At 35.2% G+C, this 22,192-nt stretch overlaps 1 protein-coding gene across 6 annotated transcripts in view; it reads right to left on the bottom strand.

Annotated features, from left to right (window-relative positions):
* Positions 1-22,192, bottom strand: part of VPS13C (vacuolar protein sorting 13 homolog C) — a 100,664-nt gene that overhangs the window by 1,966 nt on the left and 76,506 nt on the right. For 5 of the 6 annotated variants that reach the window (XM_054837112.1, XM_054837113.1, XM_054837114.1 and 2 more), the window contains 16 exons: positions 22,040-22,180; positions 20,878-20,959; positions 20,704-20,773; positions 19,708-19,819; positions 18,566-18,679; positions 16,921-17,057; positions 16,589-16,670; positions 16,032-16,145; positions 15,699-15,774; positions 14,875-15,038; positions 13,545-13,590; positions 12,390-12,513; positions 11,554-11,668; positions 4,436-4,527; positions 3,076-3,199; positions 2,740-2,823 (listed from right to left, as the gene is read on the bottom strand). In XM_054837112.1, coding sequence (XP_054693087.1) covers positions 2,740-2,823; positions 3,076-3,199; positions 4,436-4,527; positions 11,554-11,668; positions 12,390-12,513; positions 13,545-13,590; positions 14,875-15,038; positions 15,699-15,774; positions 16,032-16,145; positions 16,589-16,670; positions 16,921-17,057; positions 18,566-18,679; positions 19,708-19,819; positions 20,704-20,773; positions 20,878-20,959; positions 22,040-22,180 — 1,677 coding nt within the window. Of the gene's footprint in view, positions 1-2,739; positions 2,824-3,075; positions 3,200-4,435; positions 4,528-10,337; positions 10,680-11,553; positions 11,669-12,389; positions 12,514-13,544; positions 13,591-14,874; positions 15,039-15,698; positions 15,775-16,031; positions 16,146-16,588; positions 16,671-16,920; positions 17,058-18,565; positions 18,680-19,707; positions 19,820-20,703; positions 20,774-20,877; positions 20,960-22,039; positions 22,181-22,192 lie in introns of those variants that run through there. The other variant, XM_054837115.1, reaches the window with a different exon arrangement.

The raw sequence follows: 22,192 nt of genomic DNA, 5'->3' as shown, positions 1-22,192 counted from the left end.
CTTAACTAGATAAACCCTCCTCAGGCAGCACCCCAATACAAGTGATCTAATTTTAAACAGATAAGCAAGTGACATTTCCAATACTATACACTCTGGAGGCTTTCAAAGTCAGGCCATTTAAGGACCCAGCATTAAATTCACGTCCAGTCAGCCTACACAACTGGGAACTACAGCCTGTACGATTAACACATACACTGTAAAACAGCAGTTAGCATTTAAATAGCCATTTCACATAAGTAATATTCACTAACACATATGTAAGGTTGCATTCCTTCTGTCTTTGCTGAGCTTTCAATATTACGGGATCAAAGGTCTCTTAAATAATACTGATCAAGTACTGCAACATACTAGATCCATTAATCGGTACCTGTCAGCTCTGGACATCCTCTGTTCCTGTTGCTACATGTTATTTTTAGCAAAAGTTTCAATGCCATAAGAATAAGATCTTTTGAGGAAAATTTAGTACCAGATCAAATTAAGCATTTTTTTTTCCTCTCTTCTAAACTGGATAGAAAAGTATTGAGAGCCTATAACTACTAGATTCAGTCTGAGGTAAAGAGCCTCAGAAGAGGACTATGTTCAGGCCAAACGACCACGAGGTTTGCATTATCATTATCTGGAAGTATAAGAGAATCATTCACAATTAATAAAAGAAGATATAAGTGACAGCAGGCACTTTTGAAAATATTTACAATGAAAAGCACTCTCAAATTGGATAGTTAGTTGAAATCCACAAAAGGATAAATTAAAATAGAACCTAACAATAATTCTAAAGTTAGAAACGACTTAACTGAACAAAGCAGTGCACTAAACTAGCCATTTTTATTTAAGTCCTGAACCCAAACAATCTAATAGTTAAAAAAACCCCATGTCTCAACTGTCTTACATTAAACATATTGTACACTATGCATAGAATGTGTATACATAATATTAACATAGTGATGTATCTCTAGTCTGAGAAAATTAACGTCACTGTAATTGCCCAGGGAAAAAACAAAACAAAACGTACGGGGGTAGCTTGGATGGTCAGTCTGATTTTACCCGAGTAATTCCAGCATTCAGTGAAAACTCAAGTGTTTGAAATGCTTGTGAGGGCTTTTTTATCCATTATTTCAGTAAACGTAAAACTCACTTATACAACAACGAATATTAAGATAAAGGATAAGTTAAGCTACATGGGCAACAGGTATTCTTGAAGTATTTCACACATTTATGGATTTCTGATAACTCATGGAGGCTGGGGAAAGATTCAGAGGACTAAAGGAGGACAAACCTAAACCCCTTGTTTGTTTTTTAGGGGAGACAGAAAGAACAAGGAAGTTACAGATAACCTTAACCTGATCTTAAAGACATTTGTTTCATGCACATGCAAAGGGCACCACAGAAGTCTTCAAAGAAGTTACAATTACTTGTGAAGCATACTTTTTTTGTGTCTTCCTATCAAATAGGTATATTTTTACAAGTGGGATCTATACAGAGAAGGGAGAGGCAAAATGAAGAGTAATACTAATAAACTCAAGAAACAGACATCCACAGAAGGTAAATGGATAGTGTTGCACTTCTGAACAAAGAAACATATTTTCAGTGCATATATACCAACATAAACACCAGTAAAGGAACACATGTAGTTAGGCAACAACAGAAAAAAGAATCAAACACAAAGAAATATTCTTCTGGCATGGCCTGTGTGTTTTATACAATGTTCCAGCTTCAGTCATGACACTAAGATACAGACAAAATAAAAGGATTTAAATTAGTTAACCAAAAATGCAATTTGGAAGACATGCTGTAAGAAAAAGCTGAAGGAACTTTTTCTTTAGACAAGAGACACTAAAGAAATAATACAGACTCTTCCAGGAGGTAAAAAAAGTGTCTCAAAATGATACCAATTTTTTTTTCCTTCCCAGTCTAAGCCACTCTTTTAGAAAGCTTGATCGATTTAATGGAAGCAATTTGGCCTCTACTCTGATTCTAGCTGCTGACTTGCCATTTACTGGAGCTACAATTTCAAGTGTGCTTCCAAGATGCTGTGGATCTAATTGGTTTCACTTTTGCTATCAGTGAGAACTCCTCCTCTCATCTTCTGATACAAAACTACAGTAAGATGCATGGTTTCCTAGGTAAATTTTTCTATTCTTGAAGTACTCTGGAATTCATACAAAATTGTTAGTTCAGCTTATGTGAGTTAGCTATGAGACCCAACCATGCACAGAACAAAAGCTCCCAAAATAGATCAGCCTCTCCAGCATCAATATGAACAAACATTAAGAGATAAATGGACAAAAACCCAGGTGCAGGGAGGATGAGAGGGGAGAGGAATCTAAGTAAACCTGTTCACACAAGTACTCTTATTGGGTTAGTACAGTGATCTCAAAATAATGAAGAGGTAGCAGAATTCAGAGGTACGTTGAATCCTAGAGACTACAATGAACTTAATTCAAATACCTAAAGTACTAGGTTATTTTCCTTTAATGAGTTTTAATATACAAAACATAAGTCTATGCAACTTCAACCTTAAATTATTGTTGCATATGCTCTCCTGAATGCTATAGACTCTCTTGTTTCATCGTTCTCCTGGTTAAACTCATTTTTCATCATGAAAGTATGGTAAACTGTGCTCAGGCACAGCAGTCTATTCTATAACGGGTCTCTGAACATTACCATCTTTTTTACATCCTGAGTTTCAACAACTGTTTTACAATATCATAAGGAAAGATGATGAAAGAAAAAAAAATATACCCTTGCTGTAGTTTCATCCTGAAGCTGAACTGTCTTTACACATTCATGACCTGTACTGTCCTTCCTTTGGAACATCCTTTGATCCTGTTGCAGAGAGGAACAAAAATGTACTTCAGGTGACTCACAAAACAAGAATACAGAATCTGATACTTAAATGGCCTGAATGTCAACTTCAGATTAGATTTCAATGTGGCCTCTGTCCAACCCAACTCATACTTTCAAGAAATCTTAAGTAAATCCTGTCTCACAGTCCCACAGTTAGAACCACAAGTAAGTTAAGAACATGTTAGGACCTCTAAACAGTGTTAATAAAACTTTTTTTCATGCTTTTCTTACCAAAACAGATATTTTTAAAATATTTGCTTCGCAGGAGGGACGGCGTGTAAAGTCTTCAAGTAAGTAATCCCACTCTGTTGTTAAATGGCCTAAGATTTCCACTTCTTTTACGTATATCACTCTCCTGTTCAGAAGAAAAAAAGTTAATACTCAATTTCTCCCTAGGAGTAGAACTTTGCCAGAAAAACAAAACAAAATGAAGACATTTGTTTGAGAAGGCATTTTCTACGTGGATTAAAAGTATTCACTCAGTCACAGTGGAACCACTTAATGTATATTCTGAGATAATCACTTTGTTCTTAAGACTCATAGAAGATCTTTGATATCGCATAATATATGTGGGTCAACTTAATTGAAACCCACCCAGCCCTACAAATCCAAACATTTTACTGGAATTGGATACTAGAGGGTCATCAGTTAATTCAAACCAGTTCCTCAGAGCCAGCCTCTGCCAGACGAAGGTAGTCAAACAATTACTACTAGACTGACAGATGATCAGTTGCTACTGTTTGCAGTTGCTAGCTAGCACACTAAGAAAAAACAGGTAGCAGTTTTGAATGGAATTAAACTAGAACTTTTATGCCTGTGGGGAGAATTGGGATCAGGAGAGAAGCACACATTTATCTGAACCTGCAAACAACTAAATCACCTAATATCATTAAAGGACTTTGTCAGTATCTTGAAAAAGCTTGTTCAGCTGCAGCACGGATTTTGAGCTGTGCTAGTCGTTATAAAACAAACACCAAGGGATGCCTCCCATAGTCTCATTACAGATGAGCCTCACACATTCAGGCAAGGTGGAAATTGGTGACATTTGGGATGTGGAGATCATAATACATGGGTTCCTTTTCATTATCTAAATGTATTTAGAAATTTTTGAGTCCTCAAACTGTGTATCCAAGACTAGTAACATCTTGCATTCTAAGAATTGTCTGATGAGTTTAATATCAATTTTCATATTTGTACAAAGCCTTAGGTCTCCATTTAAAGTAGCCTTTAGTTAACAAGATTGTAAACATGTGCATTATCAAAATGTTGGTTTGTCTGCAAACACTTATCACAAGCTAATTTGAAAAATTCAAAACAAAGAGGTAAAGAATATTTCCCTCCAGTATGATGAAAGGGCCACTGACCTCAGACTAAATCGTCTTCCTAAATTAGTATTTAGAATTGACATCATTACCATATCCATTTTCTTCTTGATTTTTTTTTTTTTTATAATTGATTTTGTTTCCTTCATGGAAAATGTAATAAGGAAAGTAAGTATGCAGAGAATAGCAATCAGTTTAGTCTTAACCACATGTCTAATCCCCAAGCTGAAACCCAGACAAGCCCTTAGAAAGCCTTCAAAACTTAATACCTATTGGTAACAAGAAGGTTTGCTCTTCTGCCTCTTGGAAGTGCGCAGTGGTATCGATAGCTCTCATTTTCCAGCTTTCTGATGTGCAATTTCTGAAACAGAAATAGAAAACAATTTGGGGGCTGTAAAAAAAAACCTCAAAGTGGTGTTTACAATTCAAAAGCCTTTTAAAAAATTACCTCGTTGAACTGGTTCTTTAAAGGCAGGGTCTCTCAGTGTTCTCGCTCCTGAAGCTGAGTCACTGAAAGGTCTGACCCGTTCCACTCAAAAGGTGGAACATTGATGCTGCAGTATCAGACCATCTCTTCAACTTTAATTTCCTTTCTGTGCTAACCATTGTTTAGTAATGTTCATTCAGTTACACCCCATGCTGCAGACTTGAGTCAAGAGTGAAAATCCTGCAACAGTACCTTTAAAGGCAGCAGCACATGACCCAGACCCTTAGAAATTAACCATCAAGTTACAGATACTCAATGCAGCTCAAGGTCAGGCTTCTGAAGCACTGAACGGATATGCCTTTTCAACATCCAAAATAAGAAGGTATATGAAAGTGTAGATCACATTACTTATCACGTTCCTGTTAGACAACTACAATTCAAGTGATAAACTATGAATACAGAGATTAAAAAAAGTTTTGAAATAAAGTCCTAAAGTGCTTCCTAACTATTTTTTTTTTCAGTTCTTCATTCATTTTTTTATTACATATTTTTCAGATTTCCTATTCTGTACATGCTGTTGAAGTACAACATTTTCTAGAGCATATCACCAGGTTTACAATATTCCATCAACTCCAAAGAGCAGCACAGAAGACAGTCTCACAGTCATCCTTAAATCAAGCTCACAGTAACAGTGGCTTAAAGGCAACAAGATTCACAGAGCGACACATCAACGTTTTTGTGGGAAATGGATACACATCAAAACATCAAGTACAAAAAGACAGAATTGTGAAATCAATAATGTACTACCAATGGGAACCCAACCTCAAACTGGATATGAGAATGAATCTGTGCCAACCACAGGTTCTCCTGCTATAAATTTGTCAGAAAGCAGTTTCTGTCCACCCTACTCTGCCACCTGCTTGATGAACTAATATAACACATTAACTATGTGTTACAGTAAATGTACTAGGGTTACTAGGTTGAATGAATATTATTTTTCAAGACAGAAGTGGTCTGCTACAATTAAATTCATGTTTTCTGTTATAAATCCTGTACATATTTAATAGCTGTAAGGTTGCTCGAATTCACATTCCAACTGCAATTGTCATGTACATGGTAAATATGTAATTGTTACTAAAACCCTTATCTGTACACAGGTTGTATTAAACCAGAAATCATGAGTTCTCTGGGTAGCAAACCTACCATAGTAACAGTGCCATAACACACACTTCTTACCTAAAACCAGAAGAACACTGCAATGGGAAGCCCCTAAAATACCCATGCCTGCCATTCTCTTTGGGGAAGCCGTACATTGTTAAAGATGAAAACTCTTAGCATGAAAAAACTGGAACAAGGAGTATACACATCAAGTTTAAAGCTAGCTTTGCATTTATCTTGGACTGCAAAGCTAAGTATAGTTGTAATATACAATACATAGGTTCCTATACTTCAATCATCTCATGTTTCTGAACCTGCAAATCAAAGTGCCACTGGTGTCGGAATTCTGCAAAGTTATTGACAAGCAACTAGACAATGTTTAGAAGCCAGCAATACTGGTAATAGTAGAGCAGTTGGATTAGATAGTCTCAAGCTTGGAAACAAGTACGGGAAAGAGGATGTGCATACCCAGGACTTTGCCCTAAGACCCACTCACATCAGTGAAAGCATCTGGATTCTTTTTAGACTCAAGAAGCTTCCACAACACAGGGCTCCTGCACAGTAGTCACAAAAGCCTGGCCAGACCACTAACCTAGTTACACTCTCTGACAACCATGAGCTCTTTAAATTTAAAAGTCGCACTCATCATCATTAGAGGATTTTACAGAAACTCCAATTACTACAGTCTTCCTAGGTCACAAAATAAAACTTACCATTTATTGCTAAGATCAAGAGCTTTCAACTATCACCACAGAGAAGTCAACATGCCTCTCAAACATTTGCTCTACCCTTTACCACTAAGAAAGTTAAATCAGTGCAAAAAGTCTTTACAAAATACACATTCCACTTGTAAATAACGTTTACTTAGTAAAAACGAAGACAGTTACATAGGCATAATGTCAATGCATGTTAGCTTTGTACTCTCTAAGCCAGTACGACTGCCTTCTTTCATCATACAGTCTGTTTTAATGGAAAATGTGCAGCTCCTGTGTAGGAATACAAGGAAACATAAGGAAGGACAAAGGCCACGCATGCTCTGCCTGGATGCAGAATGCATGCACCTCAGACCAGCATTTAGCAAGTACCTGAAACTGGATGCCCCAAAAACTGGTTTGATGCTCTTAATAGCAAAATAACATGACCTTCATTTTACAGTTCATTTTACAGCCGTTACTGTGGAATTCAGCCTCTGTATAACAGTAAATTTCTCAAGTTGTTTCTGACAAACTAATGAGAACAAATTAAGGAGGGAAGACTAAAAATTCAGTATGTTTTGAGTTATTCCTTGTAAAGATATATTTCCTTCTGTATTTCCATAGCTGGATCTATAAAACTGGTAAGATGACAACAGAAGCTAAACTTGACTCCACATTTATCTGTCTATGGCTAACCATGCAGGCTAAGAATTCTACATAGTTTAGTAACCAAAATGGAAAGATCTTTTGTCAACTCAGAATCAATTAAAAGATGCTTCAACATTTATTTATATTTGCATTTTATTTTCATATATTTAAAAGTTCAACAAACGTCTTAAAGCATCATCATGCATTGCAACTGACCCAAAAAAACCCTTTAAGCTCTAAAGTGGCTTAATATTCAAGAGTTTAAATCAACAGCATAGTGTTTTCCTGGATTTGATCCCTAGTGATGTGACATTCTGAAAAAAGTTTTAATTCAGCATTTTCCAGCAACCAAAAATATAGAGTTCACATTTTCTATAAAAAAATATCACTTTTTCACCATCTTCAAAATTTCTGAAACTGTAAAACATGCATGAAAGGAAGAAAAATGCCAGAAAGACTGCTTATCTCAGTCTCTTCCAAACATCAGAAGAAAGATGGCAGCACAGGACTAAAATCAAAATATGAACTCACATTTTATACCTGAACCATAGCTATTTTAAAAACAAGTAAAAATTAAAGAAATACAAAACCCAGAACCATTTAAGAATGCAATTCAATGGCTGCAATCCATATTCTGAATCCTTTTGTTGGCTATACAGAAATGAGACATGCCACATATTTAAAACCAATTTACGCATAAACCTGTTCCGCTATTTAAACTCAAAGCTTTGGAGAGAAAGCCCGTTACTCATAACTTCAGAAACAATCCCAATAGTATTTTTAGATTTTACATGCAATATGTTACTAACACAAGAGTTCCCACTGAGCTCTGTGCTCAAGAGATAGAATATTTCTGAGAGCTATTCTCAATATACCCAATAGATGTCACCACAATGGTGGTGGCATTATGTAAAAAGGGGGTTGCACTTGATGCAAATTACTCCATGATCTGCACACTCTGACAATTCAGGCATCTTTATCAATGGCTTTTATTTTTATGAGAATACTAGAGCACTTAAAAGAACTTCAACTCATTCTTATTTTACATGGAAATTAAAGAACCAGTGCAAATTTACACAGCAGAACAGTGACTCAACCAAAAATAGAATCTGCAGTTTCTTGAAACCTAGCATAGTATTCTCTCTGCCACACACTGTCTCACCACCATGTCTCAATTATTCATAAAGCGTTTTGCATTCTTTATAAAGCTCCACGCTTTAACTGGGAAATGAAACAAAGTAACGCCATAGACAATGAATAATGTATGGATGGCATCATGTCAAACCCTAAGCGCTGGGGTTAGAAGACAGTCTCCTCACCAGAGCAGGCAGCAATACCTGCATATGAAAAGGCAAAGACTAACAGAGCCAAAGGCATTCGTTGCTGGTTCTAGTAAATCTCATCAACTACAAACACTCATACAAAGATTAAAAGTCATGAGAACTTATTCCTTAGAAAACCATTCTCCTAGAGTTGCCCTATTTGTTCTTTGATTTCTCCAGCTATACATACTGTGCATTTATGTCCAACAAAACTCATTCTGTACTACTAAGCCTCACTGCATGAGCTAGAGACATCACCTGCAAGATGTCAAATCTGACTTTCCAGGTTTTGAATTGACTGAGCAGATCCCTGCATAACCCGTATACATTAAATCCGGCACTTCTGGGAAAATGCACCATGTAAACAAAGTTCACACAAGTGAACTTATCTACTCCGTGTGGCTACTGACCTCGTTCTGCACAAAAACAAGTTCTGAATGGAAAAAGGTAACTTGTCTTTTTAGACCTACAAATATGTTCCTCCTAAGCTGATCTCCAATGTCTACTAATGTCTGTATTTCACCATATAAGTGAGTATTTAAGTGAAACATTTTTTTTTGTCAAACCACTGGATAGTATTGTGGTATCCATTCCTTAAGGTAAGCTTACGATGTTTCAACCTTGTAAGCCTATATTTATTTTAAAGGGACATACACATTAAAGTTAGTTAAAACAGATAAGGGGGGGGGGGATTCTGGTTAAACTACTTGTAACGTTGGGTCAAAACTGGATCAAAAAATAAACAGCACTAGTAACTATAAATTGAGTTATTTGCAATTAAATTTGTAAAGACATACAATGGACTTTTTGACCTATCTTCCTTGTTAAATATCCTATATCCTGTACAGACACTGCTTATAATTTACATTAGAAAACAAAATCTTCCCAACACTAACCTCTAACATAATAATCAAAAACAATTCATTAAAAATGAACAAACAAAAAAAAACCCCCCAACCCCCCCCCCCAAACTGTATTCAATTATCTGACTTCTGAAAGGGAGAAACTGTATTTAGTGAACTATACAGAGGATTCATGCTTGGTTAGTGTACAATTCCAATCTATAACATTTAGATCGAAGAAAAATACAAATATTAGATGTGCAGCAACTGCATACTATCCAGTTTTCTATGTTAATTGTGCTACCTTTTCCTTTTTGATAGATGGAAAAAAATATACTACAAAAAATAAAATTAAAAAAATCTCCCTACATGAGGAAATTTGGTTTGCTTAGCGTATCACAATGACTTAATGTCACTTAATTAGTAAAATAAAAATTCACTAGATTTTTTTTAAACAATTTTAAATTAAATAAGCTGGCTATTGACCACTAAATAATCAAAAGGCATTAGCAGCAGAGAGATGTGCCTGCTCAACATTTTTCTCATGTATGATAGGCAAAGAATTTGCTCTGAGAACAGCTTGTTAATTTACAAAATGTTGTATTAGAAATTAAATTTATGGCATCACTTAATTTAGAAATATTTTTTTTATGTATATATTTACGTAAATTCATTTTAACAGCTGAAAGTTTATATGTAAGTATGTTGAACAGCAAAGCCCCAGAAGATTCTGTGAATGAAACCAGAGCCAACAGAGCTGGCTATATTCTTTAATTGAAAAAATTTCATAAAGAAGTAGTAATAGTAGTAACTTGAAGTGATAGTAGTTCATCAGATGTATAAATGACGGGCCTATGGCATATTACAGAAATCACAAATACAAGTTTTCTTAGCATTTATGTGGAAACAGTATTTCTATATCATCAAATTATAAGCTTTTTCACAGAAGAAAATTCCATTCGATATAACTATTTTAAATTTTGCACAAGTATCAAAATGTTGCTTTCTCCCTTCATCCATAGCCCTAGCTCTAAGAAAATGCTAAGAAATTAATGAACTCAGTGTCTACCCTACTGTGATTTTATTTTTTTTTTTGACAATGTCTTCTGTTGTTGTCATTCATAAGGAGCTAATAAGCATTCTTAGAAAAACAAATGTACAGGAAACAAACCCTCCCTGTCTCTCTCATCTTACTCACTCATCTTCAATAAAGATGGTTATTCAAGTTTGTTTGTTTTCTTAGCCTGGACAACATGAAACACTGTTTTATTCAACTGCTACACAGAAAAGATATGAATGAAGGGGAGAGGCCATGTTAAATGTAATCATGCCCCTAATCGAAATACTTAAGGCAGATAAAAGACCACGATGGAAATAGAGAAGAAACATGGAAAATGTTTACTCCGTTACTCCAGTTCTTGCTGCGTATGCCAGGAGAGAAAGAAAAAGAGAAACATTAGAAATAGAATAGGAAATAAGAATTAAAAGAACATCTAGAAGGAAGTAGCAAATATGCAAGTTTTGGTCTTAAAATGTTAATGTAGACAGTTATTCTACTCTAACTTTATAGCAACAAACCAAGTATTTTAAAGTAAGTTTTAAGAACGTGAAGGACGAAATACAAATTAGCTTCATCTAGGGCTTGAAAACAACTGCTATTCATCCTCCATATGTTACCCACATCCAGATGTGGAAGCAGGCTAAATGTCCTCACAATGCCTGTAGCTATGACATATTGCTATTAAGAACAACATAAGGAAATACCAAAAGGTGGTATTTTGAGCATTCATGCAGTTTTTTTTCAACTGCTGATACCATCAAAAAGAAAAAAAAAAAGAAAAAAGGAATTTCAGTAGTTGTATTCTATGTCAAACAATTTGAGCTCTATTCAACCTATTTAAAAATTGCTTACTTTGTAAACCAGCCTCAGCTTTGTTATTAAGCGAAACATTAGAACTGAGTATCAAAATGTTTTTCTTGTTTCCACATATTCAAATCTTCATCTTACTAATTCTTAGTCCTATTACCTCCTCCTTCCAGAGCATGAGATAAGCAATTACAGAACATAACAAGCAGAACATCATTTAACAGTAATGCTGCAGTTTTCTTGTCACATTCAACTTACTACAAGCACTGAGTCCTCTCTGCTCTACAGGCTTGCCTCATGAAATAGGCTGGGGCAAATTATTACTACTGATAACCGCCACAGATCCCTGACAGGTTTTTTGTAACATAGTTCTTTATGGAACCCTGTAGGTTAGAGAATTTAAACTGTATTTACAATGCAAGGCATACCTCAAATAAATCATAACCCTCAGCTTCCACCCTATCGTATGGCCGGATGATGCCATCTTCGCGAATGAAACGTGGAGGACGGAGATTAGATACTTCTTCAGTGGATTCTGCCACCCTGCCATAGACAGTGGAACAGTATTCTGGTAAGATTACCACAGTACTGAGTTTCATCAATAGATCTTTAAAAAGTCACCCTTTCACTTGCCATATATCCCACTTAGACTTCTGGGGCATCCTACAGATGTAAATAGAAAAGGCACACTGGTAGTAATAAATCCAAAGTAACGTTAGCCAATTAGACAGCTCCAGAATGACTTGGACAAGTTTACTCCCAATAGTGGGTAGTTTACTAAGGGTTGTCATGTTTGTTAACACACTTTCCAAAGGTCCCCTTAAAACACAAGAAGCCTCTGATGTTCACTGCTAACTGAATTTCACACTGGCAAGTTTTTCTCCGAAAATTTCAATGGTTTATTTTTTACAGTAAGTTCAAATGACATTTAGATGTTTGCGTTCAGCAGTACACAAACCTACCTCAAAAGTATAATTTACACATGATCTTTTAATTACTTTCTGATCAGGGTAGGGAGTGAAAGAAGAAAATGGACTAGTTATCATCTGCCTGAAATACAACACTGCAAGATGTGTTCTGAAGCAGCAGTTTCCAGAGATCATCAGAAAAACCACTCATTACGGGCTACTGGCCGTCTCTCCAGCCCATATATCCTACTGCATATTGTATTTAACACAAATAATTGTGTGTCACTACTGGACTACTTTACCACCTGGTATCCAACACAAGGAGAGTACTTCAAAACTTCCTCTTGACATTTTACCTTTGAATTCCCTGGAAGGTACTGCTTGCCATATCTATGATGCCACCTGTCGGGCGGGCTACCACTCCTACAAGCCCCTTTCCAATTCCTTTAAAGAATCCAGCTGCACCTTCTTTTTTAGCCCCTTTAAAAGAAAAGGAACAGAAAAAGAAATAGTTTTAATGACCTACTTGAAGACATTAACCACAGAATTAAATCAGTACTGCTTCAGGCTGCACTAGAACTGTTTTGTATTGGAAAGAGCTCACAGCAATTGATTAGATACAATCCACTTATAAAAAGGTTCTCTGTGGAAAGTCACACATTGCTTCCTTGTCTGTTCAGACACATTGCTGTTCACTTAACACCTTACCAGCCTCCAAAGCCAGCATAACCGAGATGTTAACTAGATTCTCCTTGTCACACTTTGTCTGGACTGTAGGCCAACATATCAGTTTTTATAGGTTGATAGTAATAACAGCATAATCTGGAGACTCAAAGATGCACAGGTATAATGCAAGTTAACTACTTCTATCTCAAAATTTTATGTTTCTGGTGATATACAACTATGGAAGAGCAAAGACACTGTTTAGAAAGCACGTGTGTTCATCCACCAATACGAGAAGGACTACACCTCAAAGTATCTGCCAATAACCTATCAAATACAACAAAATAACAGTAACTCCCAACATTTAAATCACTTTGACATTTAAATCACTTTGACAGTAATTTTAATAAGAAGCATTTTATCTTGGATTTTTTCATCATCTAGCATACTGATAAAGTGACAACAAATACAGATGTCAGGCATAAAAGCAAATTTGCTTATTAAGATTTTGCCAACCTCTGGAGTCCCAAAACCAATTTCAATTGGTGCTTTTTAATGTATTATTTTTAGTATCTTTATTCTGGCTTTAAACAATAAACTGAGTTCTACAGCAGGCTTAATAAATGTGTCACGAAGACAACTGCTCCTTAACTCATTCAAAGGCTCAAAAGGTGGTAAGCCACTAACAGCTATAAATAAATTTGAGTAAATCGTCATATAACGTCACATTCAATTTAGAAATATAATCTTGCTACACCTTAGCATCATCACACTTAATTTCTAAAAATTACAAAATAAATTGTAAAGTATTGGGAAACGATTTAAGCAAGTGCAATCTCAGTGCTTACCTTCTACAGGTTTAGTGATTATGCCCGTCACACCTCCAACAACACCCTAAAACGAAGAAGAGAATTAAGGTCCTACTTAGAAACAGGAACTGGGCAACCAGTTGTCTCTCATCCTTCATTTTAAAATGTTATAATGGGGTTCAATATCAGAAACATTGTTTGGCTGGGGACTTTGGGGGTTTTGGTGGGGGGTTTTTTTGTTTGTTTTAGGTTTTTTACTTTAAATTTTTAAGAAAATTATGACTGAGAAAAAGAGAGGGAAACTAAAGTGGCTGAAGAAATATTTATGCTAGCAAGAAAGACTAACAAATCTTTTGTACAGTAATGAGTCTTGTAACAATTAAAAAAGTCGCTATTTCACTTTCAATACTAACAGGAAGCTGCCAGAATTCCCCGTCATGAGTAAGTGATACCAAACATTCAAGATAAATTAACATCAAATAACTCTCTGGAAGGCTTTAAAGGGTAAGTAGTTTAATGACAGTAAGGCAGAAGAATAAAAATCCACTGTGGTAACTTCCAAATTTTCAGCAAACAGTATGAGAAACAATTCCACAGTGTTTATTATTTATGATTACTTAAAAGTACATTGACTTTTTATTTTGAAAAGAAAGTGATAGAATTTATTAGAAGACTTAATTTGCATTCAGGTAATACAGAATGCTCTGTAGTTGTTTACATGAGGTTTGTCTCATATTTAACATTGTAACTAGAAACAGATGTGCTCTTTCAGCAATCAGAAAAGGTTCCCAATTTTAGATTATAAAAAAAATACAGTGGCTGCACAGCTTCTGTTTCAGAAAACCCCCTCCAATCTAATGTAGGTACTTACTCTTACACACATTCGACTTGTCTTGTTCACATTCTTTTAAGTCAAGAAGACCTACCAGTTTTTAATAAGACCTCAGCACATAGAAAGCCATTTCTACTATGCAGCACATGCCCAGAGCTCATAATTCACAGCCAACTGACTTTAATGACAGAATTGACTGAAAGGTAAAATAAGGGCGCAGTTACTTTAATTAGATAACACATTTCTTGAACACTAGTAACTATTCATTTATTTATATAACTCCCAGGAGAAATTGGTGTTACTTCCTACACTTTTCCTTTCCGAAATCCTACCTTCAATTCCTCAAGTTGGCAAAACCCACGACCTCAAACACTAAAGCTGATACCCTGTACTGAGATTCCTATAAACCAACTACCTGTTTGTCTCTTCTGTTTAGTTCACAAATGGATAAAGAAGACATTATCACACTTGCTTACATGCAATTTTCAAGCATGGATTAAGAGTTGACACATCATACCCTCAACTTCAAATTCATACCCGTAACAAGCCCTTTCCTCCTTTGGCCAGGCTGTCACCAAAGTCTCTTGGCTGCCGACCCATTTCCTCTCTCCTTTTCTGCTGAAATTCTTTATCCATAGTAATAGCAGCCAAGCCTTTTCCAACAGAACCAGTGATCCTAGACACCACCCCTGCTGCACCACCTGATGGAACAGGGCAGAAAGCAAAAGTTACTGTTCTTTCACAATTTAACAGCAGACAACACACAAGCAGCCACAAAGTTCATAGCAATTTCCCTTCGCATTCAGTTTAGGTATTACAAATTTACAGAGAGTGACTACCACATATTGCCCATGAGAAGACTCCAGAATCTGGCCTGAAATCCATAAATACAGCAAAAGCTAACTCTTAAATCACTTCAGTACATGTTATGTAGCATATTGGATGGAATGACATTTTCTCCATTAACTGTAACACATAGGTAAATAAAAATCTAAGGTAACTGTAACAGTAGCAGGTCCTAAGAACACTTCTCAGGCTTCTCCAAACATTTTAGGGCCATTAGAATTATTTTCCTTATTCATCCGCAAGATGTTCAAATGCGGTTATATATGCAATGTTTCTCAGTTTGCCTGCTCCGTCTAGAAAACAGACATTTAAATGGTGTCAAGTAAGTTAGGTATGAATGATCTGTATCACGAACACTGGCAACAGTATCTGACAAACTTAGACACTCGTCAAAAAATTACCACATAGATATTTTTAAAATGTAACTTTCCCTTCAAAATAAGAAAAAAAAAATAATCTAAATGCAATCCATGAATTAACCTAATTTATCAAAACAGTAACAATATGATACATACCCACTGTGTGTCCAAGAAGACTCTTAACACCAATTACAAAGCCTTCAGCAAATTCTTCAGGTCCCTGAACAGCACCCTAAAAATGAAGCTTATCATGAATAGCAGAAAACTATAGATTTATACGTCTGTTTTAAGAAAAAACAGCAATTCCTTTACACTGATGAAAGTAAGTCCATTTGAATATGTTATTTCTTTAAAGTTAAAACAAAAAAATTACTGCTTTCTTAACTGTTCAGCATGTAGAATAAATATAGTGACAACAAAACTACGGCCCTACTAGTATATTCCATCAGCCTACTATTCATACACACTTGAAGAATCAGGAAGTCATACCTGGAATGGCTCATAGAAGAAAGCTTCAACTCCCTCAGACAAGCCTCTGATTAAGCCGAATGGATTTCCAAGAACATCTAACCCAAGTACAAGAACATACATCTGCTTCAGGAGCTAAATAATGAGGGGAGAAAAAAGGCAAAAAGAAGAGTAGTGTTACTAGCTGTTGTTACACACAGCTCCACGTTAGAACCCAAGGCGGGTCAATTTTTTCATTCACTACCTAAGTAAGGTGTTGGAGTACTCAACTAAGTATTTCTACTGGAATGAAGACAGGCTTAGGCAAAAGATACAGTATATGTATGGATAACTATTAGAATACTTTGGTGAAGAAAAATATAAATGAAAACAACAGAAGCAATCACTTAAATTTCTTAAACACATTTTCAGGACGCTTTTGTATTTACACGTTCGTAATGTGCCACCAGATTCCTGCTTCAGTACCATGAAGTAAAAAATTAGTTGCTTTCAGAGGTATTCACCTTTCCTTTCCTATTTTCTGCATTCTTTAAGATACTTACTCAAAATTTTACACAAAGTTGACTAAACAAGCTTACTTGTTCACTATAATGTCTAACAACTCTCTTCATCAGTTGGTCTCTCTTGTAGAACTGATATTTAATTTCAAAGAAAGCAAGTCTGAAAGACAAGTAATCACATGTTAGATATAGATACTCCTCCTCCTAATTAGTTGTCTTTTTTTTCCTTCAGATAATCCTGAAGCCCTATTCTCTTAAAACAGAGTCCAAACCCCATCTTTCCTCCATTCCTCCCTTTCCTCAAAGGCTGTATACATTTATACTAGTCAAAGTTTATCATGGAACCAATTATTAAATGTATAGTAGCTTTATTCAAAATATATTAAAAAAAAAAATCTTTATTAACTTACTTGAAAATGAGATCATCCACATCTGTTAGAGTAGCTCCAATACTTTTCAACAACAAATTCAGAGAATGGATGGCTATCATATCTTCCCCCTTATCTGATGCTTCTCCACCAGAAACCAGAGACAGACTCAAATGCAACTGTCAAGAACGAATTAATAAAATAAGACAAATCAAGATAAAAAAGACACACACAGCAGACAGGTTGTGTGGTGCACATGTAAACAAACCAGTGGTGAAACAGCGGTAAGTGTATTTTTACTCACTTTGAGGAAACATACAATTTCAATAAACGTGCTTGAACCCACAACGGTATTACTTTGATAACGTATGTATTTATCTATATTTCCATACAGTGAAGTGTCAAACTGCCCTAGAAGTTTAACTTTTGTTATGTTTACATCTGTAAACTTCTTTGTAAACAATGAGAGAAATAACTTGTTAAATAGGCGGATCTTAATTCCTAGCACAAGTGAAATTTTAGGAATTCTGATTTACTTAACTAACTTGCATATATTTTTGCATGTAGTTACTCTTTTGGGGAAACACATGAACTTTAGAGAACTGTCTTTAACACTGTAAAATGGGACTGTTTATTGTGTCGATAAGACACTTTTTTCTAAAAGTGGGCAACAGAAAATTTTTTTTCCCTTTCCCTTGCTTCTCACCATAACCAATTTTCTTCCCTTCTACTCCCTTAAAATAGGGCATAGCATTTAACCTGTATGATTTAACTTTTTCAAGACTCCCCATTTTAATTTTTTGCAAAAGGCTACCCAGCCATTTTTACAGTCTAGAATACTGGGACGGGTCACTGAAGTAAGGGGCAAAAAACAGGAGAGAAAAAGAAGTCCCTTCCTGTAATTTCAGGCAGCACATCATCGTTTCGAATAAAGATGCAAAAAAGACTTAAAATTATAACTGTTTCGTCAACAAGTTTAACCAGACTAGCTAGAGGATAATGTTGAAATATCACAATATTGTCTTGTTCCTCTAGTGTTTTCCCTGGCGTCGCATTCATCTAAGTTTATAAGTACAATCATATTAGAAAAAGAAAATAATCCAAGAATCTAAGTGTACCCTAACAGATATCTAGTGAAATAAGTAAGAAGTTGAAAAAAAGTGCCAGAATTTAATCATCTCTGTTGGGGTTTATGTCTGTCTTTTATACCTTCAGCCAAAAGAAAAAGTCATTTTTTTCCTCTAAATTCTTATTCAATTCAGTCCTTAGGGGAGCATTCTGTAGATTCAGAATAATGCATAATTACTGGTAATCTTTCTTCCCTTTGAAGAAAAGGCTCAACAAAAAACAGAGCCATGAAGACAAGCCTATGAAATTGTATGCTATTACAATTTCTCATACGTTACTTTGATACCTTCAGGCCAGCATTTTATCCAGCTTTCCTCATTACTTTACCCATTGACTCTTCCCACTCAGCAATGGTTAAGGGTCTGTTTGTACTTATGGGTAACTAAGTAAGTTTTCCAAAGTGTTAAGTTCTAGAGAACATAAAAAAAATCCCCATTAGGAAGACAGCATAAAGACCTCGATTACCCAGAAGGTTGATCTCAGGGTGTATTTACTATAAGGAATTAAGACACCATTGATATCAAGTGTTTGATTAACCAAAAGTATCTCTATTACATACCTTAATTGGAGAAATATGGAAATGCTCAAAGAAGCTGAGCATTGACAGGTCTGTTAAGGAAGACTCCATTAGCTCGGTGTTAAGTGCATCTACATCTTGCTGAATTAATTTAGACTGGTTTTATTAAAAAAAATAAAAAAAGACAAAATAGAACAGTAGTTTATCTCATCAATATATAAAATAGTATAATTATATAAATGTAATATAATTAATAATATTCTACATAAATATATGTAAAAATATACATATATATAAACAAACAGCAAAAATAATAATCATAACGACACGTAATGAAACAGTTAACTAATTCAACAGCCAACACCTCCAAAACTAGAAATAGACTAATTACTTTTGTATACCAGATTATAACTGTACAAATACTTTTCTTTAAACCAGGATTTAAAAAAAAAAACCAAAACCACACAACAAAATCAGCAAAAGAAACCCCATAAACAAAAAAAAAAGAAAAATACCCAACAATTTGAGTGACTTTTCCAATTTATGCTATACCTCTTGATATTCCCTTAAATTCCTCAATCACTTAAGGTATCACTTCTAAATTCATTTAGAAATATTAGTAAAATAACTAACTTCCTGAAGTTCTTTGCATTTTTGTATTTCCTTACAAAGTTAGAATTTTTATACAGTGTATCTGAAGATATAACTTCTAAGAAAAAAACTTGTAAGAACGATTCTCCTACGCACACTAGAACCAAATGTGACCTATATAAGACAATTTAGAGCCATGAAAATCTGTTCCTTCTGCTCTCTAAAGAAAAAAGACACTGTGGACTAACAATTAGAAACCCATTCTATAAACCCTAACCTTATTTCATCTACTAACCTTAACACTTTGTAGGAACAGTTGAAAAAACTGTGTCATCAATGAATGAAACATTCAAAGAGCAGAGAACTGTTACACGTACCCAAGTATCAGTTACTCAAACTTGTCAATTAGTAATGCTCACAGCCAATGTTTAACAGACATCCCAATGGTTCACTGAAAATTATCCTACCGTGTCCCTTTATTCACTGTTGTCAAATGCTATATTCACTCATTTAAACTGAAATACTCAGAAAATCACAACACTGCTACCATAAAGGCCCTGTTCTGGCAAAAATCGGTTTCTCTGGTACATTACCCTTTGTCTTTCAGCTTCTGGGTCTGTAGATGGAGTGAAAAGTTCACTAAGTGCTCCTAAAAATCCTTGATCGATTTTCAGTGCCATTTCCTGGATAAGAACCATGAAGTATCTAAAATGGGAAAAACAAAAAGGGTATACTCGCTAAAGTTTATCTGAAATATTACATGTTTACACTATGTAATTGAAGGTTTATTATACAACATTGCATATTAAGACTTACAATGTACAATATCAACTACCTATTTATAGTTAGAAGGTCTTACCAGCCTCACAAAGCTATACATTACTGTAGATTATTCATATCTTAACACTTTCGAAGTTTACCTAAAAATATTAACCATCACCAAATACTAATATTAATACCAACTATTAACCATACCAAATATATTCATACATTATGACTCTATGTGCTCACCTAAACAACATATTTCCTTCTCTTATGCAACCGCCTCTCTCCAAAAGTCATTTTACTAAATATTTATCTTATTAAAATACACCATCCTCAAATATTGTATCCACACTAGTTGGGTACAGACTTGCAGAAGAAACCATCAGTATAACATCTATGTCTCATTTTTACTTAATATGTCTGTGTCTTGAGTTTTTGTACATATTGTGAATATACATGTACATGTTTTGAACATACATTTCACACTGTATTGGGCTACATTAGACTGTAGGAGCTATGTGCTGTTAGAGCACCAAATAAACCTGGCACTGTGCAGCAAACAGGCAGACATGCAACTGATGCTGTAGTACAAGAGGGAAACAATTCTGATTACTAAAGAATTTGCATAACAGTCCCTTCACGTGGTCAGTCCTTACTTTCTAAAAGTAAGTTTCTTTTAGAATGATGTTTTTTCACTGGAGATGTTTAAAAACTCAGTCCAAAGTCAAGAGCTGTTTGGATAGGAGAACGCGAACTTTAAAACTAGGTTCACTTCTAAAATGCATTACATCTCTAAAATTGTATTACAACACTGATAAACTCACTTGAATTGCAGCACTTTGCTGTATTCGTTGAATCTAGTGATGATGCTGATGTCAATGAAGGGTTTTGGTTCTAAATAGAAAAAAAAAAATCTAAGTATATATACATAAAATAAAATGCCAAATTACTACTTTCAAGGCTGACTAAATCTGATATTACTAAAGGCTTTCTCTTACCTGAATCCAAAGCAATTGACTTGGGCGGGGCTACAGGGTGAAATACAACAGGAAACATCGATCCCGGTAATTGATTATCAACCTGAAAAATTATTGCATTATTACAGGGATATTTTAATGACACAATAATCAGAAACCATTTCCATTTTAGAAGGTTTGAGAAATCGTTTATAGATTGTGTTCAAGAAGAATGTCATTCTTATATTGGAGAAGGAAAAAAGAGGAAAAGAATTACTCTGATATTCTTTTGGAATGTTACCTATTTAGTTATAAAAGATCAGACGGTTGGAAATGTTGCACAAGGGATGCTTACATAGGTTCACGTTCACAAAGATTCATTTAGAGGGTCTGCAGCTGATGGCATACATAGACTGTAATAATGAAAACTACCTTCAGGCAAAAATAAAAACAAAAGGCAAAAGATAAATGGAAAGAGAGCTCTTCTGTACCAGCTGGTCAGGAAAAGCATCAACAAGGTCCTCAGTGAGTGCCCTCCCCGGAGTGCCGGGGAACTCTGAAGTGCACCAAATGGAGATGAAAACGTTTTCTCACCATTATTTTCCTGTAATACTAAACACCTCTCACTAATACCTGCTCAAGCATTGTATTGGTTAATTTAGCAATACTATTTGTACTGACTGCAGTATGCTAATCAGGTGCAAGCGTTGCACATCAATTCACCGTTAAGCTTATGTGCAGATTTATTATTGCATACTATTTCTGAGTATTTAAATGTCCGTTATTACCTTCCATTAGACAGGTAGTCTTTGTACTAAAGATGTCTGAACCTCTAGATACATTCCTTGGAATAATACGTTACATGACTATATACAAACTACGGTAAACAAATTTTGAAAAAGGTTGAGGTTTTTGTTTGTTTGTTTTAAAACACCAAAACACCTCTCTTTAGAAATAAACTTTCCATCATAGCACCCTGCTTTACATTAACCCACAGTTTTGTGGAATTTTTCCCATCCTACTTGCAAGATCCTGGTATGGCAGTTCTGCAGTACTTTTCCATCAATGGAGCGTTCATAGCGCTTCCGCTACTCTGATGTAGTGAGGAGAGCACCACATATGTAAGATTTGGAGATACTTCTTCATATATATGAATAAAATAAAAGTGTCCATTTAGTTTATAGAACATGATGAAAGACGGTACCTGCAGCCAATACAATTGAGCCCGTAAGCTTCTTTGGTGAGGCGACTGTTTGAATTCAACCTGAATTCCTGATAGGAAGTTGCGTCGGATGCTGCACCTGACTGGGAGACGCATTTCCATTGGAACCTTACTAAAATTCACCTGGAAATATAA

This window comes from Grus americana, chromosome 10 (assembly GCF_028858705.1).
Source record: "Grus americana isolate bGruAme1 chromosome 10, bGruAme1.mat, whole genome shotgun sequence".
Classification (NCBI taxonomy): domain Eukaryota; kingdom Metazoa; phylum Chordata; class Aves; order Gruiformes; family Gruidae; genus Grus; species Grus americana.
This window is presented reverse-complemented; position numbering and strand designations above follow the sequence as displayed.